This window comes from Desmodus rotundus, chromosome 1 (genome assembly GCF_022682495.2).
Source record: "Desmodus rotundus isolate HL8 chromosome 1, HLdesRot8A.1, whole genome shotgun sequence".
In the NCBI taxonomy this organism is placed as follows: Eukaryota; Metazoa; Chordata; class Mammalia; order Chiroptera; family Phyllostomidae; genus Desmodus; species Desmodus rotundus.
The window spans coordinates 121,193,157-121,214,399 of NC_071387.1; the positions used below are offsets into that span (position 1 = coordinate 121,193,157).

Consider the following 21,243-nt stretch of genomic DNA (forward strand, 5'->3'; position numbering starts at 1 on the left):
TGAACTAGGGAATAACATTATTCACATAAATTTAACAACTTAGAGGAAATGAACCAATTCATTGAAAAACACAAATTACCAAAACTCAATACGAAATAGATGGCTTGAATAGCCCTGTAAGTATTAAGGAAATTAAAAGTGTAGCTTATAAACTCCCCAAAATGAAATTTCCAGATCCAGATAGTTTCACTGGGGAATTCTACCAAGTTAATTCTTCAAGAAGAATTAATACCAACTTCACACAGTCTCTTCCAGAAAATGTAGAGGGAGTACTTCCCAACTCATTTTATGAGCCCCGGACACCAAAGTCAGACAGCACAGAAGAAAACCACAGACCGACATCCATCATGAACATGAACATAAAAAGCCCTCCCAAAATCTTAGCAAGTGGACTTCAGCAGTGTAGAAACAGATTCTATACCAGGACTAAGTGGAGTCTATTCCATGGATGAAATGTTGGTTCAATATTCCGAAATGAGTTAATATAATCACCATATTAACAGGCTAAAGAAAAAAAAAAAACATGACCATGTTAATCAACACAAAAGAAAAAAATGGACAAAATTTAGTACCCAGCTTGACACGGAACATCTACAAAATCCCTGAGAGTTAACGTTATACTTAATGGTGAAATGTTTGCCAATCTACTTGGGAACAAAGCATCGTCTCCCCTTCTCTTATCCAATGAGTGCTGGAAATTCTAGCCAGTGAAAACACAAGAGAAGGAAATAACAAATACAAGGATCAGAAAAAAAGAAATAAAACTATTTCTATTTATAGATGAGATAATTGTGTTTGTAGAAAATCTCAAGGAATCTACAAAAAAAAAAAAAAAACTCCCAGAATTAATATGAGTTTGGCAAGGTCAAAGGATACAAGATAAACATACAAAAAATTCTCTATATTATCAATGAGCACAAGGACATCAAAACTTAAAGTTTCACCAAAAAAATATTTATGGTTAATTAAAAAAATGAACAGGACTTGTATGCTGGAAACTGTAAGAAATCAATGAAGAGCCCTGGCTGGTGTAGCTCAGTGGATTGAGTGCGGGCCTGTGAACCAAAGGGTCACAGGTTCGATTCCCAGTCAGGGTACATGCCTGGATTGCAGGCCTGGTTCCCAGTAGGGGGTGCGTGAGAGGCAACCACACAATGATGTTTCTTTCCCTATCTTTCTCCTTCCCTTCCCCTCTCTAAAAATAAATAAGTAAAATCTTTTTTTAAAAAAGAAATCAATAAAGAAAGATAAAATAAATTTTAAAAGATCTAAATGAGTGGAAAGACATACCTGAATTGGAAGACTCAACATAGTAAAAATATCAATACCAAGTGGCAATACAGGTTAATGCAATTCCTGTGAAAATCTCATCGATATTTCGGTAGGTACAGACAAGATTATCCTGAAGTTTGTATGAAAAGAGAAGGGAACTATAGCAGCTAAAACAACTTTGGAAAAGAAGAATGAAGTGAGACAATCAGCCTACCGGCTTCATGACCCAGCGTACAGCTGCAGCGATGGAGGCCACGCGGGTACCGGTCTTGCACGAGGGGAACAGGGCCGAGAAGAAAAGGACTTCGCGTGACATTGCCAATTCTTCCGCTTTTGTTTCTGTGCCTTTGCAGGGCTTTTAACAGCAAAATGTCGGGACAGAGCGTTTGGAGGCTCACAACCTGTGTAGTCCCCAGGAGCCACTAGGAGGGGGTTCAGGGCCAAATTTGCCATTTTCAGTGGAAAACAAGCAGCGGTTACTAGCAAAGACTGATTTTGTACTTTGGATCTGGATTTGCCACACCTTTCTTTATAGTAAGACGCAAACTGCTTAAAAAGTAAGGATGTTTTCATTAGTCCCTGAAACAGCTGTGAAGAGGAGCATTTTAAGAGGGGCACTTTGGAAAATGTTTCAAACTGTTGAACTCGACACTAGACGTGTCTGTAAATAAACTTACGGCATGAACCCTTACTGCCTTTTCTCTGGAACGTGAAATGTGACAATTGGGCACGTGCATACTTTTTTACTTGGGTGTTATCCCAATATTAGTTTCTCGATCAAAATAGACGTGATTTAGCTTGTTTCTTAGTCACAAATTCTGAGATTTTATTTAGTTTTTGGCTGCTAGGTCACGACCTTGTTGGTAATTTGTGTTATAAAAGAGAAATGCAAACTTAACTTTAGTTCTATACTAATTTCTTTCTTATTCTTAGGGGGAGAAATGATTTACTTTTAGTCTTCCCCTTTACGTTGAAGGAGTAGATTAGTTTTTCTCCATGAGTGATAAGAGGAAAACCAGTGGTGTATACAGATTCAAAGTTCAAGAGCTTCTTTTTTATCTCTAGACCTGTATCCTAAGACTGAAATTTTTGTCTTCATAAATATAAGTCTTGTTTAGACTGAATAAAAGTACAATATTTGAAATGGAATGTAATAGCATATAAGGTAGAATATAGGAAACAATTACCAATTCATTCTGGAGCTTTGACTATAAATGTGGGTTAAAAGATGGTTCTGATCACTGACCATATCAGTGAATCAAATTTAGATGACAGTGAAATGCTGCTTGCCCCTTAAAGTGGAATGACTTCATTCTTAGGGCTTTGTATGAGGGCAAGGAAAAAGCAATTACTACTGATTATTTTAATCTCAGTTCGGTCCCTTTTGGTATATCACTGGTGTTACGAGAATGCTGTAGCCCCAAACGGTGTGGCTCAGCGGCCTGGGCATCGTCCCGTAAACCAAAGGGTAGTTCGATTCCCCGCGAGGGCTCGTGCCTGGGTTGTGGGCCAGGCCCCGCTGTTGGGAGTTTGCAAGAGGCAGCCAACTGATGTTTCTCTCAAACATAGATGTTTCTCTCCATCTCTTTCTCCCTCCCTTCCCCTCTCTCTTAAAATAAATAAATAAAATCTTTTTTTTAAAAAAAGAATACTGTAAAGCAGAGGTTGGAGACTGGTGGTCTGTTTGGCCTACAGACTTGGGTGTGGGGAGGGGGAAGGAAGGAGAGAGGAGGGGAGGAGGGGGGGAGCAGGGAGGGGAGTGCTGTACTGTTTTTAAACCAATATTTAAAACCAGGATATTCAAATATTCACATAAAAGTCTATATTTCTGGATTTTGAAAAATTGCGCTGGGTGGTTCTACACATCCCTTCAGGCAACTGAACGACCGCCTCTGTCGGTCCTCGCCACGACCCTGGGCTTCCTGCACGTCCATAGTGTTAAACTAGTCATTTGTTAGAGCCTTGAATTTTTTATTGCTCCCTCAGTTTATCTGAGAGGGCCTATTTTAGACTTTTCATAACCACCTAGCAACTCCTTAAATACCGGGTGTGATTTAATCTAGATGATTTTGTTCAACCATTCCACACCCCCCCCAACAAACAAGGCTGTGTGGGATTGGAAGGGTAGACATACGTATCAGTGGAACAGAACAGAGAACGTAGAAACAGACTAACACAAATATGCCCAAACGATTTTTGACAAATGTGCCAAAGCAATTCAATAGTGGGAGAATGGCCTTTCACCAAACGGTGGTGGAGTGTCTGGGACATCGGCAGACAAAAACATGAACTGTGCCCCAAACCTCTGCATCCTGGGCACAAATCAACTCAAGATGAACCATGGCCCTAAATGTCAAATATAAAACTATAAATCATTTAGAAAAAAACATAGGAGAAAATCTTCAGGATCTAAAGCTGGAAAGAGCTCTTAGACTTGACACCAAAAGCAAAATCCAGAAAAGAAAAAACTGATAAATTGGACTTCGTTAAAATTAACAATGTTTGTTCTTCAAAAGACTCTTAAGAAGATGAAAAGAGAAGTCACAGAGTGGGAGAAAATATTTGCAAACCAATAACTGACAATGAGCTAATATTTAAAACATATCAAGAAATCTCAAGCTCTGGCTGGGATAGCTCAGTGGATTGAGTGCTGGCCTGTAAACCAAAAGGTCGCCAGTTCGAGTCCCACCCAGTCAGGGCACACGCCTGGGTTGCGGGACAGGTCCCCGGTAGGGGGCATGCTAGAGGCAACCACATATTGATGTTTCTCTCCGTCTCTTCCTCCCTCCCTTCCCCCTGTCGAAAAATAAATAAATAAAATCTTTAAAAAAAAGATATCTCCAAACTCAACAGTTAAAAAACAAATAATGCAATTAAATGTGCAAAAGATGGCCCATTTAATGGGCAAAAGACATGAAGACACATTTCATCCAAGAATATATACAGTTGGCAAATAAACACATGAAAAGATGTTCAGCATTAATTTGTTGAAAAGATGTTCAACAAATTAAAACCACAATGAAATGGACTACGCAGAATGGCTAAAATAAAATGCAGTGACGATACCAAATGCTGGCAAGGACACAGAGAAACTGGGTCACTCAGGCATTGCTGGTGGGAACGTAAAATGGTACAGTCACTCTGGAAACAGGTCGGCGGTTTCCCAGAAAACTAAACATGCAGCTACCATATGACCCAACAATTGCACTCCTTCCTGGGCATTAACCCAGCAGAATGAAAACTTACGCTCACGCACAATCCTGAATAAACACACATATTTACAGCAGCTTTATTCGCAAGAGCCCCAAACTGGAAACAACCCAGATGTCTCTCAACAGAGGGATGGTCAAACTAACTGTGGCACAGCATGCTGTGGAACACTACTTAGCGATGAAAAGGAGCATCTACCTACTGATACACCCGACAGCCTGGATGAATCTCCAGAAAATTGTGATGCATGAACAGACCCATTCCAAAGGTTATATACTAATTCCATTCTGGAAATGGCAAAATTATAGAAATGGAGAGAAGATTAGCGGTCGTCAGAGGGTAAGGAGGCGGCAGGGGCAGGAGGAAAGTAGGTGAGATTGTGAAAGGACACCACGGGTGGTCCTAGTGGGGAAGGACCGGCTCTGCTCCTGACCGCATCAACGCCAATCCCGACAGCAACATTGCACTGTAGTTCTGCAAGATGTTACCATCGAGAGGAACAGGGTAAAAAAAGGGCATGGGATCTCTCTGTATTATTTCTTACAACTACACATGAATTACAACGATCTCAAAATTAAAAGTTTAATTTAAAAACGAACACCTAAAGCAGGTCATTCTTCATCTCTACTTTAAACCCTCAATGGTTTCCCAATAAGCTTACAATAAATTTCAAACTTACACTCTGCCTATACTCTCCTCCTCTCCTGCTCTGCTTCTGGATACTGACCTGCTCTCTGTTCCCTCATCCAGGACCTCCCTGCCCCAGGGCCTTTGCACTAGCAATCTCCCCCCAGTTTTCACATGGAAGCTCTTTCTCCTCACTCATTGCTCAGCATCAATGCCATCTCTTCAAAGAGTCTCTCTCCTACCTCCTCTAACGCAGCCCCCTTTTCATGCTCAATCACGTCACCCTGCTTTAACTTCCTGTACTCCTTAAGTGGGAGGTATTCTTGTTTTCATATCTGGGTGAATATAAACTGCATAAGAGAGAGGATTTGGTCTAATTCTCCATCCTATTCACCCCACTCCAGCACACAGTACACTCTCAATAAATATTTGTTGTGAAGGTTGAGCAAACAAATAAATGCAAGCGAAATGTACACATGGGACCCTGGGAGAGCAGGCGAGGGTACAAGAGGGGTTTAGGGTACAAGCCAGTCCCTTAGTGCATTCCAAATAGGCTTCCGTGTGCCCAGATTCTGTTACACAACCCTCCCCTCACTCACCTGCACACTTTGTCACAAAAATGTCATCAAAATGTAATGAGCTAATGCCGACGTCATAGCTTTCCGCAAAGAGAGGCCCCACCAAGGACTGTGGCCCCCAAATCTTAGTTAGATTGTTCCCCAAATCTAACTAAGCGGGAACGTAGAAACCCCTTCTCCCTGCCCTCGCCCAGACTTTGCACTGAGAGAGGGCGGGCGGAGGGCAGACACCGATGCAGGCGCCCCAAGCACTCGGGCAGAGACATAGCTCTGGCGTTCTCCCACCAGCCACTGTGCGCACACTTGATATTTGTATCTCTTCTCAGAGTCATAGCCAACTTACAGGGCTTAGCACAAACCAGACACCCGCCTAGAAATGCCGTAGCACAGGCACTGAATCCCCAAGTAGCTTCGTGAGGTGGGGCCAGTCACCATTTTTATAGTCAAAACAAGTGAGACTCTAACCCCTTCTCTTCCTGCCCCTACCTCCCACCCGCACACCGTGCGTGGACCAGCCCATGCGTCCCAGCTCCATCCACAACCCCCACTCTCGCCAGCAGCCACCCCTCTCCTGCCCCTTGGGGCTCAGGGTGTGCCCACCACAGGCACAGTGCCCCAGGTTCCTGGGAGAGGCCAGTGCAGGCCCGAAGCCACTCGGGGCTGTTTAGCCAGGTCCCCAGGTCCCCAGGTCTAGAAGAGGGGCACAGGGTCCAGATGGACATGCCCCCTGGTCTCATGGACTCTTTGTTCAGTGAGGGTGGGCATGGCCAGAGGAGGGCCAGAGTGGCCTTGCTACAGGGCAGGGCCCAGGACAAGGGCTCCCCTTGGCAGGGTGGAAGGGTCATAGACCCTAAGAACTCTGACCTGTGACCCGGGGGCGGGCAGGCTCCTGGTCAGGCCCAAGTACCATTCCAGTGTTCACAGCTCCACAGATGGCTAAGTGTGGAGACCCCGCTGCTCTCAGAAACTCCAGTGCTCTAAGCAAGCAGGGGCACTCTGGGCACAAGTATGGTGGGTGGTGGAGCCCCAGTTCCCACCTCACCCCCCTCTGTGCCTCCTACACACTGTTTTGGGCCCTCGCTGCCCAAGGTGCTCCCATCATGGGGAGAAGAGGGTCAGCTGGCAGGAGAAGTGGGGAGATCATTCTATCTAACTGGATGCTTTCGGACTAGGAACTGCAGCATCCAAAGGAATGACCAGCTAAGCCCCAGCCCCTCATCTGAGTGCAGGGGGCCTGTGTGACAGGCACTGTGGCACCTCCCGATTCACATACCCCCACTGTCCATCATCGCCCAGCCCCACACAGGGGTCTGGAGCCCCTGAGCCCCTCCCTCCACGGCCACCTATGTCCCCAGTCTCTAGCTGTTCCCTCCCTTTACTGAGAGGCTCTGCCTCAGCTCAAATGTCACCTCCTCACAGGAGCTGTCCCTCAGCCCCCCTCAGGGTGAGGTACCTCCCGAAGCAGATTGGCTTACCTTGCACCCCAGCCATCATTTAGAAACCATCCTTTACTTGCCCCTGGGGCACCACTGCCTCAAGGACAGACAGACAGCAGTGCACCCTCATTTAGCCAGTCCCTGTCACGCAACCAAGACTCCGAGGAAATGAGTGAGTGAATGAGTGAAGGAATGAATGGTGAGTGAACAAACAAGATATTCCAGGCACCCTGGGAGGGGCTTTCTGGGGGAGGGGCTTTGCCTAGCACCCCAAAATCACGTTACCTATCTTGAGGCAAAGCTAAGCTCATTTGCAGGAGAAAGAGGTGTGACGCAGCCAGTGCCCACCCTGAGTGGTGGGGACACGGTGCAGCCCTATGCCCCGGGAGAGGTCCCCACACCCCACAGCTCCACGCAGGGGACCCTTGTGTCCAGGTGATTGGGCGGGTCCGTCAACAACCATTTATTAAGCGTGACTCTGTGCCAGACCACTTCCTTGGTGCAGCTTATGGTGAGCGAGTGGACTTGGGGAGAGAGATGGGGTAGGGTCCAGCCAGACTCAGACACCCGAACTGGGGAGAAGGCAGGAGGGCAGCAGACAGCCGGGGATGAGGGCAGCACTCCTGACTTGGCCACGCACCCAGGCGAGCCCAGGGTTCCCGATAACACAGACACGTGGGTCAGAGGGTAGCGCCTCCCCTCCACTCTCACTTCCTGTCCTCACCCACCGACCAGCAGGCTCTCCACCCTTGGGCACAGCCAGGTTAGACAGGTGGACACCTCCTTCCAAGGGCTGTCTCCACAGGCTCACACCCAAAAGCTGCCCCCTGGAGTCAAGGCCACTGTCATGCCCACTCTGACTTAACTTCAGCAGCCATTTATTCTTCATCCCTGAAACCCTCCCCGCCCTCTCCATGCGAGCTCAGCCACTCTCTTCTGAGGGCTAGGCCGTGGCCCCAGGTCCCCCCTGTCTGGTCACGTGGCCCCAGGTCCCCCGTCTGGTCACACTGTCACCGCCACAGGAGGGAACTGGGATGCGGCCACCCTCACTCTTAAGCCCTTTTTCCAAACATGGCCAGGAGAAGGAAGATTGAAAGGCCTTTTAGGGCTCTCCAAGCTTTCCTGTTTATTCTTCTCTGGGTGGAGGGCCCACAATTCCATACAGGACTGGGGAGGCCTGGTCCAAAAGCCCTCTGTTAAATATGAATTCCCTTAAGGTATGGAGCTTCTCTGGCTAAGGCCCCCAGCTGAGAGGCCCTCTCCTGCAGGGTGGGAGCACCCCAGGGAGTGGGGAAGTGGAGGTAACAGGGAGGGGTGAGGTGAATGAACTTGACCAAGTTTGGATCATCTTCTCCAGACACTTGCTAAGCACCGGGGACCTAAACATGGACAACAGATACCCCCTGCCCTGGAGAGACAGACTCCAGCAGGGAAGAAGGACAGGCAGACAATTACCTAAGCAAAACAAGTCCAGGTGTGCCCTATGGGAGGACAAATAAGATTCTGGGGAACATAACTGAAGGACTTATCAGCTCTGCCTGGGGGGCTGCAGGCAATGGCTTTGAAAAGGGCAGGCTGCAGCTGCACCTCCAAGGCGAAGAAGGAATTCACCGGCCAAGGGGAAGTAAGAGTTAAAACACACCAGGAACACCCACTAACTAGCACCTTCTTTCCTGGAACCCTAACAACTGCACTGTGGGATAGGTTCCTGTTTTAGAGACAGACTCAGAGAGGGTAAGTGACTTACTCAAAGCCACACAGCTGGTCTTTTTGACTCCGCTAACCTAAAAATAAAAGGCCTTTCAAAGGGAGCGGGAACAAGCATTTAGTGAGATCAATAAGAACAGCTAATCTGGATGCACTGATTCAGAAGGAAGTTCAAACGCTGTTCCCATCAGGAGACAAAGGCAATAGGTATTTATAAGGAAGGGAAGGGAAATAATCACATCAATTTTTTAAAAAGGCATTTCCATTGGTGCAGACTAACATAACACAGGGAAGTGAGTCCCACACAGTGTTTTTAATTTTTAGTCCAGTAATCATCCATCAGTAGTCATAATGGCTATTTTCTTGTTATCTTTGCAAACAGCGTCTTGAGTTTTATTTTGGTTTTTTTGTTGTTGTTCTTGGAGGTGGGGGACCACAGATCGCTAAGGCACAGTCCGAAGGTCATTTTGCCCTGTTTTACCGACCCAGAGTTTGAGACATCACAGGCCGTGAGCTCCTCTGGCACGGCAGCTCCGGCTCCACTTTAAAGGGGCTCCACCTATTGCATTTTTTTTTGACAACGCCCAAGCCCACCTTCCTGTACGTGCCCCAACTCCATAGCAGGCTAGAGATCAGCGAGGACAGTGAGGAGACGGGCATAGAACAAACCTGAACAAAATGCCGCAGAAAGAGGGCAGGTGAGCTGCTCCCAGGTCCAGGAGGAAAACGCCTTCCTCAAGAGTCAGAAATGAGAAAGGAAACAAGAGCAGCACGAAGGGAGCGAGGGGGAGCCTGAGTTTCGCGCGTGACGCTGAGAACAGCCTTTTTCTTTCCCAGTGAGAGGCTGACTCATACCCACTCCAACACAATCATGTCTTCATCTCAGATGACGCATTTGGGGAGCGCCTGCGCACACACTGAACTCAAACACACCACAGGGGTCCTGACAAATCTGCCCCGGCTCTCGTGAAAACGAGTCGTGTTTCCTCTTCCTCTTCCTCACGTTGTCATGACTTGAAATCTAGACAGTTCAGAGACAGAGGCGTTAGCTAACACCACCGCAGCCATCGTGCTGCGGTACATAAATGTATCGAACCAACCGGCAGTACACCTCAAACTGATACAATGTTATATGTCAATTATACCTCAGTTCTAAACAGGAGAAGAAACCTAGGCTGTATCCATGGCCTAGAGAGTGCAGTGATGGCTAAACCAGCGTAAGAGCTGGGTCGCAGGAAGAGGAGACCTGGGAGAGGCAGTTTACAATCAGTCACACCATGACCGGACACCATCTGGTTTTCCCTGCAGAAGTTCAATGCGAACACAAATGAAAGCATCCAAAAATTTTCAAAGGATGAAAGGAACAAGACTGGGACCCGCACAGCTTCAGAAAATGGTGAGGGGAAACAGACAAGAAACACCCATGGAAATGCTGAGGTTGAAATGAGGTAAGACAGCCGAGCAGCCAGGATTGTAAGCAACATGATATGGCACAAGGTGGCCACGGGCCTCAGTTGGGGTTTGGCATCAGAACATCAGAGTAAGAAATGCAAGCTCAGACCTGCCCCGACCTGGACGCCCACCAGGAGCTGCCTGGGGGCCACTGGCCTAAGATCTGATCCACAGCTCGGCCATGGCCCGGCCTCACTTCAAATCCTCAGAGCACTTCTTACAAAGTGTCTCTCCAAGATTTATTTTGAGATTAATAGATTCCCATTATCAAAGTCTCTTTTGGTAATATCACCTATTGCTTTTAGCCCCAAGTACTGTGGCACATGGGGAAACAGGCCCAAAAGACATGGTCCTTACCTGAAAGTGCTCCCAGGAACCTGCTCCTCCCAGTCCCTCCCACCCCAAGGCTCTGCTCAGGGACATCAGCCAGGCACACACACCCACTCTTGCAGCAGGCAGACTCTTTAGAAAACTGTCAAATTATGCTTTAAAAAAATGACACAAAGAAGCATAATAAGAGCACTGGGGCAGGGTTAGACGATCCTGAGCCTTTTCTTACCCTGTAAATGCTCCCTCCACAGGATGGATGCCCCCTGCTCAGGAAGGCCCCTCCTGCAAATGGAGCCCCCTACCCCGTCTTGGTCCCCACTTTCGGGGCACCATGCTCTCGCAGTGATGACAGACACACCTGTGCCCCTGTCTCTTTGGTGGTTTAATTAATGCCCCCCACCACACTGGACTGTCAGCTCCCTAGTCAGGGATTGGTCTGCATTTCCATTCCACACGCTCCCTGGGGCCTGCATACAGAAGGCCAACAAATGTTTATTTGTGGAAGGAAGGGAGCCAGGCCTTGAAACCTCAGGAGCATCTGGATGCAGCCTGTTGGATGGACCAGAGTCAAGCCCAGCCAGTCTGCTGCGATCGTCCTTGTGATCTTGGACAAGTCGCTTTGCCTTTCAAACAGTGCAGCACCTGCCAGCCTTCCACCACCTGCCCACCCAGCAGTCCCAAGACCACAGAGGGGGTTAGACCAACTCTAACCCAAATATGAGTCACTGATGAGAAAGAAAAGTGTACGAACCCTCTTCCCTTAACTAATAGTAATAATAAAAGTAGCAATGATAATTAAGACAAGAAGTAAGGAATTCCTCTAAAAGAATGAAAATTGTGTTCTACTTAACAAAGTTCCTGCTACAAAGGGAAGGCTTGTAACAAATGCGTGTCTGCTCTGCTCGAACATTCTACTCTCAGGTCCTGTCCCCGAGGAGAGGGCGAGAACTCTCTGAAAGGCCTGTAAACCCCCACACTGAACACTAGACCCTGAGGCTTCTGACACAATGTTCAGATAACTGTTCCAGTCATAAAGCAAAGGGCAGTTGTAAAAATTAATGATCATTGGAAATTTTTAAAGTCAAGGTCAACGATTCAATAGTTTGTTCAGCCTTTCTTAAAGGTGCATTGCCATATGCAGAAAGGATGAAAACCACAACTTCACTTTGAAATTTTGAAAGCCAGCCCCTATTCCCTTCCTTCCAAGGTTGTCCAGTAAAGAAAATCCTCATAGTTCACATTCAAACCCAAGCACAATTACGACGGTGCGTGTGCATGTGTACACACACACATTTCTGCTCCCCCCCCACCTCCCGGTAGCTGACTACAGTGTGCACCCAACACATGGGACTGTAGTTAACATCCGATCTGGCTAAAATATGTAGAAAAAATAGAAACATATAACTCTTCATGTGTATGCCTCGACTCTGAAGGCGGTGTTAGTTTGCTGAAGTCAAATTCCACATCTCGAAAAGAGCTGTTGCCAAGTTTGCCCACCCACCCCCCGACCCTGTGCAAACAGCAACAGCGGCAGGATCGGAGTTGAGAGATGGAGCCCAGCCTTGCTCTCCAGGACCTCGCTCCAAGGCCAGCCAGCTTCTCTGTGTGAAGAGCAGGGCAGCCCCTCTTGAAGCGAGGTGGGAGCTGAAGGCGACCCTGTCAGGGTCTTTTACAGACCAGACTCCAAAGACTCTTCTTCTCAGAAGATGCTCTCACGATACTGAAGGGGCCATCTGGCCATCTGACTCTCCCTGCTGATGAGAAAGGCAGAAGAGCCTCAGATTCTGCTTCTGGGGGCACTGAGGAGGGGGAGACAGCAGGTCTCTGTGCCCTCTCCTGAAATGTCAGGGGGCAGTTCAGCCTCTATTTCATCATTACTGACCCAGTGGCCATGCCTCTAACACAGCGTTCAAAAGCAGTCCTTGGCCTCATAATTTATTTTTTTTTAAGCTATTTTTTAAAACTTAAAATGATAGTTTTTATCATTTTAAAAACTATCCACTAGACCATGGTGTAACTGAAGCACTTTACCTCCAGTGCTTAGTGGATAGTTTTTGTTTTGTTTTGTTTTTTTAATATATTTATTGATTATGCTATTACAGTTGTCCCATTTCCCCCCTTCCCTCAACTCCATCCTGCCCATCCCCTCCCTCCCACATTCCCCCCCTATAGTTCATGCCTCATAATTTAAAATGGGCAGATGCATTTACTTAGCCATTCCCCTTGCAAAACAAGCTATGCAAAAACACTTGGTTACAATGGAGACCCCAAGTTAAGAACCTCTACCATTTAAAAAAATGAAAATAAGGGTATGAAATTAATATTCAGAAAGCAGTTGCATTTGTATACACCAATAATGAACTAGAACTATCAGAAAGAGAAATTAAGAAAACAATCCCATTCACATTTGCATCAAAAAGAATAAAACACCTAGGAATAAATTTAACCAAGGAGGCAAAAGACCTGTACTTGGACAACTGTAAGACACGGAAGAAGATACAAATAAATGGAAACTTAGAGCATAGTCATGGGTAAGAACAATTATCATCATTAAAATGTCCATACTACCTACCCAAAGCAATCTATACCTTCAATGCAATCCCTGTCCAAATCCTAAAGGCATTTTTCCCAGAACTGGAACAAATAATTCTAAAATTTATATGGAACCACAAAAGATCCCATATAGCCAAAGCAACCTTAAAAAAAAAAAAAAAAAAAAAAAGAACACCTGGCTGGTGTGGCTCAGTGGACTGAGCGCCAGCCTGCGAACCAAAGGATCACTGGTTCGATTCCCAGTCAGGGAACATGGCTGGGGTGTGTAAGAGGTAACCACACACACACTGATGTTTCTCTCCCTCTCTTTCTCCCTCCCCTCAGCCTCTCCTCTGTCTAAAAATAAATAGATAAAATCTAAAAAAAAAAAAAAAGAACGAAGTTAGAGGCATCATGCTACCTGATATCAAACTACATGATAAGGCCAAAGTAATCAAAACAGCATGGTACCATCATACAAACAGACACACAGATCAATGGAACAGAATAGAGGACCCAGAAATCAGTCTACGCCTGTGTGGTCAATTAATCTACGGCGAAGGAGGCACGAACACACAGTGAGGTAGAGACAGTCTCTTCAATTGATGGCGTTGGGAAAACTGCACTGATACACGCAGAAGAATGAAACTGGATCACTTTGCCACATCATATACAAGAATAAACTCAAACTGGATTAAAGATTTAAATGTAAAACCCCAAACCATAAAACTCCTAGAAGAAAACATAGGCAGTAAACTCTTCGACGTCACTCTTAGTATATAATATGTTTTTGGATATGTGTTCTCAGGCAAGGGAAACGAGAAAAAATAAACAAATAGGACTACGTCAAACTAGAGGTTTTGCACAGCGAAGCAAACCATCAGCAAAACAAAAAGAAAACCTACTGAATGGGAGAAACTACTTGCCAACGATATATCCAATAGGGGTTAATATCCAAATATATAAGGAACTCATTACAACTTAACACCAAAAAAAAAATCCAAAAAATGTGGGCGGAAGATCTGAATGTAAATTTCTCCCAAGAGGATGTCCACATGGCTAACGTATGAAACGATGCTCAAGTCACGAATCATCAGGGAAATGCAGATTAAAACCACAATGAGATATCGCCTCACACCTGTCAAAACGGCCATCATCCACAAATCAACACACAACAAGCTTTGGCAAGGACGTGAAGAAAAAGGAACCCTCATGCACTATTGATGGGATTGTGAATTGTTGTAGTCACTATAGAAAACAGTACGGAGGTTCCTCAAAAAATTAAAAATAGAACTATCACATGACCCAGCAATTCCACTCGTGGGTATTTATCCAACAGAAACCAAAACAGCAATTTGAAAAGACGCGCACCCTAAGTTTGCTGCAGCATCATTCACGGCAGCCAAGGCGCGGAAGCAGCCTCAGTGTCCGTCAATAGATGAATGGATAACGAAGATGGGGTGTGTATGTACACGCACAATGACATATTACTCAGCTGTTAAAGAAGAATGAAATCTTGCCATTTGGGACAGCATGGATGGACCTGGAGAATATTATGCTAAGTGAAATAAACCAGACAGAGAAAGACAAATATGACATGATTTCACTTATATGTAGAATCTAAAATACAAACTAAAACTAACAAAAACACAGAAACAAACCCCTAGATACTGAGAACAAACTGAGGGTTGCCGGGTGGGAAGGGGTTGAGGGTACGGGAGAAAGAGGGGAAGGGCACAAGCAGTCGGTTACAAAACCGTCACGGGGCCGTACAGTGCAGCACGGGGCTGCAGTCAGTGATGCTGCAGTACCTGCGTGGGGTCAGGTGGCCGCTGGACCTACTGCTGTGACCGTTTTGTAAGTTATATAAATGATGTATACGCAGTACACCTGAAACTAATAATATTGTGTGTCAGCTGTAATTGAAACTTTAATTTTTAAAAATTGAAGACAAAAGAAATCTCTCCCTGTGAATGCTGAGGGCCCCTGAAAGCTAGGGTGGGGCTGGGAGAGACGGGGCTGGAGGCAGGCTGGGCTTTCCAGGGCTTCATAGACGCACACCGCAGTCTGGAGCCCCGAAGCAGGCTGGTTCCACCTTCAGCCTCAACTGGCCCTCTCCCGCCCCTTCCATCCACTCACCCTACTCATGGACCATTGTGAGTTTCTGCCCATCAAACACCCACTGGATTGTGAGCTTCTGTGAAGATGGGGAGCAAATCCTTTTCTTTTTTGCACACCCACAGCCCCCTCACACAAAAGGTGCTCCATAAATGCATGCTTGACTCTTGTTCCTAAGCATCAACCCGCCTCCCCCTGCAGCTGTGCTGGGGTTGGATTCATCCAAGGGAACAGAAAAGAAGGGCAGAGCCAGCCAGCCCTGCGGCCTTTACCTCACAAGGTTGGCACAGGGCCCGGGCCACCGGCAGCTCTGGTACACACGCTGGACCACTGTCTCCGAGCCGTTCTGCACCTGGCAGGACACTGTCCGTGTCACCGTGTGATGGCACCAGTGCCTGTGGGGAGAACAACAGTCATGTCAGCACTGACTGTTCCTGAGGTGCCAACTGCTGGTCAAAAGCCCCCTCCACAAGCCTGGGGGCTCGTCCTCTTGGGTAAGGGGCCCACCGAGACCCTCTGTTCAGGTCTAAGGGGAAGGGAGAGTGCCGACCCTTTTGGCTACCAAATCCTGGCATCATCACAGTCTTAAACGCCCCACACGGAGTCAGTGAAAAAGGCTGCACCCCTGCCTGCTGGGAAATCCCACCCCAGTGGGGAAGACAGACGAGGAGAGGATTACAACCCACAGGATCGGGGGGTCAAAGGTCCAACCACGTCATGAGCAAGGGAGCTACGAGAACAAAGCAGGACACCCAGCCCAGGTCCTAAGAAAGCCAACCACCTGAGTACTGAAAATAAGAGTCAGCTGACCAAAAGTGTGGGGGCAACGAGAGGGGGTGGCATCAGCAGATGAGGGAGCAGTGTGAGCGGAAGCAAGGAGGTGAGATAGACCGTGGTGAGCAGCCACCTCATTGGGACCTGAATGCAATTACACGTGGCCCAAAGGCTGTAGGGAGGGGAGGAGGGGAGGAGCCGAGGTAAAGAAAGAGGCCTGATACCTGCCAGCCTAGATGTGGGTCTTATGAAGTCAGCGGGAAACCACTGAAGGACTCTGAGCAGGGAAATGCCTCACGTGGGCCTCAGGTTATTGTCAGAGGACCGTAGTGGAAAGAGCCAGACAGGTAGGACCCAGATCCTCATCCCTGCTGGTATGGAGAATTGGGTATGGGACTCACCTGTTTTGAGACAGGTGTGGTCAGACTGTCTAAAAAGCTAATGACCTCCAGGAGAAATCAGGAGGTCAGACAATAAATTCTTGCACACTCACTACCCTGCACTTACACCACCAACACTCCAAAAGGCAAAGTCCCAGTAAACAGGGAAACAAAGATAAGTTAATGGAAAACCCCAAATACCAGGAATTCAAATTATTTGAGAAAAAAGGCTAAGATCATGAAAAAAGGCACCAACAAGACAGAGAATAAGTCTCACTTCCAAAGGAAAACAATTAACAAAGCAAATAGAAACGATTTTTAAAGCATAATTAATGTCTTCAAAGAGATGAGAATTTTTCATTCATAAAAATATTACAAAGTGAAAAAATTAGGTGTCTTGGAAATGAATGATTAGCTATGAAAACGAAAAGCTCAGCAGATGGTTGGAAAAACAGAACGGGCACCGCTGAAGAGTGAGCTGATGAGCTGGAGGTCTGAGCCGCGAAATTTGCAAGGATGAGCTGCAAAGGAAAAAAGAGATGGAAAATATGGGGGGAAGGTGAGGGACCTAGAAGGCAGAACAAATTCCAGTATGTATCTATTAGCCGCTCCGGAAGAGGAGATCAGACAGAACAAAGGGAAGTGTATACCTGAAGGAGTAATAAAGAGAATTTCTGAGAACTAAAGAAAGACATGTGGTCCTTAATTTGAAAGGGCCCACAGAGTGCTTAGCAAGAGGAATAAAAACAGACAGATGGTGGTGAAATTGCAGGACACTCAGGATGAAGAGAAACTACTAAGTGCTATAGAAAGAAAAGAAAAGCCAATTACCTACAATTGATTGAAATTGGATTTCTTACCAGCAACATCAGAATCAAGAATATAGTTGATACAATTACTTCAAAGCTCCTAGAAGAAATATTTAGAACCCAGAATTCTATACTCAGGCAAACTCTCCTTCAAAGATAATGGTGAGATAAAGACATTGTGAGATGCTCAGGAAGTCAGAAAGTTACAAGTCACCTTTTCTGAAAGAATTACTACAGGATGTATTGTAGCAAAATAAAATAAAAGACATAAGAGGAATGTATTAAATGTGAGAAGCAGTTATGAACAAAGAAACAATAAAATAATAATAGCCTAGATCTAAAATCCAAGATGATTGCAGTGTGGAAGATGGCCAAGAGGGGAAGTTGTATGGGGGACAGAAGGAGCCAAAAATTGCTGAGATCTTTGTCTTCTTCGAGGAAAGGATATAGAAGAGGTGAAACTTTAAGTGTAGTAGAAAAGCATACAAATACATATCTTGAATTTGAAGATAAATACTGTCAAGGCAAGAAAGAGAACACAAAATTGACCAACCACAAAAGAAATGAGTAAAACAGAAAATTCAATAACCCAACAAAACATTGGAAAAGCAGGAAAGTAGCTACAAAAAATAAAGCAATTAGAAGGCAGTATAGTAGAAAGGAGGAGAAAGGAATTAAGAAAGATGGAAGCAGAAATTAATGAAAAGCAAATCAACAAAACAAAAAAATGGTTTTTAAAAAATCAAATAGACCAAGCATAGACAATTTTTAATGAGAAACAAACAAAAGACATAGACATTAAGAACAAAATTCCAAAAAGAGATTAGAAATTGCAAGTAAATATGATGTACGATCTTACATCAAAATGTACCGAAATTGTGACAACTTTCTAGGAAAAATACATATTAGCAATATTGGCACAGTCAAAAATACCACAGAAGGAAACAAAAATGTAGTCAAAAGTCAGTGCCTGTCCCCAAAGGCCCAGCAAACTTTGTGCGAAACCTGGTTTCTCCACCAACCTTCTGTGTGACTTGAGCAAAGTGATGTCCCCTCTCTGCCACAGTTAAGTGAAAAATTCTGCCTTTCGAGGTATTGTGAGTTCTTACCGATCTCAGCCTGCTTAGTGGCATGTACACCATGCATCACTGCATACCTCGAGGTGTCATTACTGATTCGCTGGCTACTGAAACCCCGCCACGTTTATGAGAGCCTAAGGCTGGTCCTTCCTGTTTTGCAGCTGGGAAAAGCAGCACAGGAAGGTTAAACCTCATTGCCCATAGCTGAAACCGGAGGCCAAGCTGGGAAGGGGATCCAGCCTATCAACCCAGGAGAACAGCAGGGTCCCACCTACAAACCCAGACTCCTGCTTCTGCCGGTTACTCAGGGAAACTGGGTCTGGAGCTTGTGTGAGGCATCAGAGGCCTGAGCCCTTCCTTCATTTCTACCAGGGAGCATCAGCGCCATCTCAGTGCGAGTCTCTTCAGGATGAAATTCTGTCCGATCCGAGGAGAGCACTCACTCCACCCCGAGACCTGCCCCTGGCGCTCTGGGACAGAGAGCTGTCCAGCCATCTCTGAATCACTCTGGGCCAGGGCCTTCTATAGAGAAATGAGCTGTGAAGTCTAAAACATTTTCAAATGCCTCGATTCATCATCTCCAGACATTTGATCTTTTAATGGGCTGTAAATGGCTTCCCAAATCAAAACCTGGCCAAAAACAACGGAATAGGCAGGCAGAGAAGAGGAAAGAAGGCTCCGGGGCTTTTCAGATGGAATTCAAAACCCTGTTCACCTGCAGGCACCAAGGCTGGGAAGTCTGGCCACCTCTGAGGACCCCCGCGTCCTGAGCAGTATGTGTGTGTCTCTGTTTGGTGGGTGACATCATGCCCCTGCCATCCTCACCCCGCACCCCATCGGTGGTGGGTGAACAGGGTTGAATGGGCTACAGATCACTCCACCCAGAGCCTCGCTTGGCAGGAGATGTCCATCCCTTTTATGGCCCCCCTGGAAGGCTGGCCCCGGAGCACAGAATTTGGGAGTAGCAGGGCTGGTCTTTGACTGCCTAGGAAGTGAGGGTGCCCTCCCCAGCAGCCTCAGGATGGGAGGGGGTTGGCATCAACTTCGGGCATCATTTCAGCAATGTCTCTTCATCATCTCCCCTCACCCTCCCCAGCTGAGCTCTCAAAAAGGGTCCAGGATGGGAACCTCACTCCCAGCCTTGGGGACAGATCTGTTCCCCCTCCAGGTCCTTTCCTTATGAAAAGAGGCCCACTTCCGGATGGGAATGAGTGACTGACTTGGCCTTGCTCTGCCAGGCTCACAGGCTGCTCCCGCAGCAGCTTTCGCTAAGTGTTTGGCTCCGTGGCTTGGCGGAGCTGTGAAATCCTTAATTTAGGGTCCTTTGGGAAAGCAAGTGCTAAGTGGCTTCAGGAAATTATGTCACAATGGAATGGAGGAGCTTTCAGGACATCCCTGGCCCAAGCCCACCTCTGCACATAACTAACCAACCTGTCTCCGATGCTGCCTGCCACCGAGGGAGATGCCACTGCAGCAGCCCCTCCGGCCCACAGCCCTGGCTCCCCTCCCCCATACAGGGCCTGAGCCCCAGCTTTCCTGTCTGAGCTTTGCTTTGGGACCTCATCTTGTGCTTCCCTTCCATCCCTGGGATGCTGCGCTCTGGGCCGAAACCGAGCCCCAGAGCTCTGACAATGTCCTCCCTCCCAGCCTGCCCCCATCCATGTCCCATACTCCACTCCACCCCCACGCGGAGTCACCTCAATGCTCCCTCTCATATGTGCCCCACTTGCTGTACTGTGGTCACACTTCATCATAGCCCCCAGGACACCTCAAGTCACACCATTTCAGTCTGTCCAATAACTGAGCCCAGTGCTGTCCAGCCCTAAGTCGCTCCATCTTGGTGACCAACACCACTGAGTTCCAGGTCCCCTTGCCCGGGACCCCCCAGGAGCAAACTGTCCCAGGCTCCACCTTCTTTCTCTCTCACTCTCCAGGGCCAGTTAGCCCCCATGCCAGGCAAGTGTACCTTCTGCACCCTTCCCTGCCCGCCCTCTTCCCACGGTCCTGATTCTGGCATGCTCCTCTTTCACCCTCAGCCTCAGCCCCTGCTGGTCTCCCTATAGTCTCCTCTACCTGCCACCAGAGGGCGCTCCCTCAAACACAAATCTGGCCCTGTCACCCTCCTCCTTGAAACTTTCAGCTCCCCGTCCTCTATCCTTCCCACCCACATCCCAGGTTCCACCTCCCACCATGTTCCATCTTGTCATTTACACTGTCACACTGTCCTCCCTGGCATGTCCTCCCACCTTTCATTCAGTCAACTCTCACTCACCCTACCAGTCTCCATTCAGGCTCCAACCCCTCCTGAAAGCCCACCCTGACCCCCTGGCCAAGAAAAGTACTCCTACCTCATGCTCCACAGGGCCTTGTGCATACGTCTGTCCTGGCCCATGTCATGCCAGAAGGCTACAGACAGGCTCCCAAGGACAGCAGACTGGGGGCAGACCTCATGCAGGTGTGCTGATCTGACCCCAGGCCCTAGTCCCAGAAGGGCAATCCAGGTGACCGAGGTCACACCCATGAAGCAGATCCCATGGGGCCTCGGCTGGTCTCCAGAGAGACGTAGGCAGAGGAGCCAGATCCCAGCCCCTACCGAGGAGAGAGAATAACGGGCACAGACAGCCAGCCTGGCTCCTGATCACACAGAGACCCTGCAGGTGGTCAGCCAGGCTTGGCACCTCCAGGCCTGGTTTGTGGTTAGCAGAGCAGTCTCACGTGCTGGTGTGGGCGGTATGTGGAAGTCATGTGTCAAAGCCCTAACCCCAGTACTTCAGAGTGTGTTTGAAGACAGGGTCTTTAAAAAGATAATTAAGTTATAATGAGGTCATTAGGGTGGGTTCTTATCCAATATGACTGGAGTCATAAAAAGAGGAAATTGAGAAGCAAATACATACAGATGATGTGAAGACACAGAGAGAAGGAGGCTGTCTGCCAGCCAA

At 47.2% G+C, this 21,243-nt stretch overlaps 1 protein-coding gene and 1 pseudogene across 1 annotated transcript in view; one reads left to right on the plus strand and one right to left on the minus strand.

Moving 5' to 3' along the window:
- COL26A1 (collagen type XXVI alpha 1 chain) overlaps positions 1-21,243 on the minus strand; it is a 177,126-nt gene that overhangs the window by 121,783 nt on the left and 34,100 nt on the right. Inside the window, exon 2 of the mRNA XM_053930424.1 lies at positions 15,535-15,657. Within this exon, the coding sequence (XP_053786399.1) occupies positions 15,535-15,657 (123 nt within the window). The remainder of the gene's footprint in view (positions 1-15,534; positions 15,658-21,243) is intronic.
- Positions 1,642-1,833, plus strand: LOC112314944 (cytochrome c oxidase subunit 7C, mitochondrial pseudogene; annotated as a pseudogene).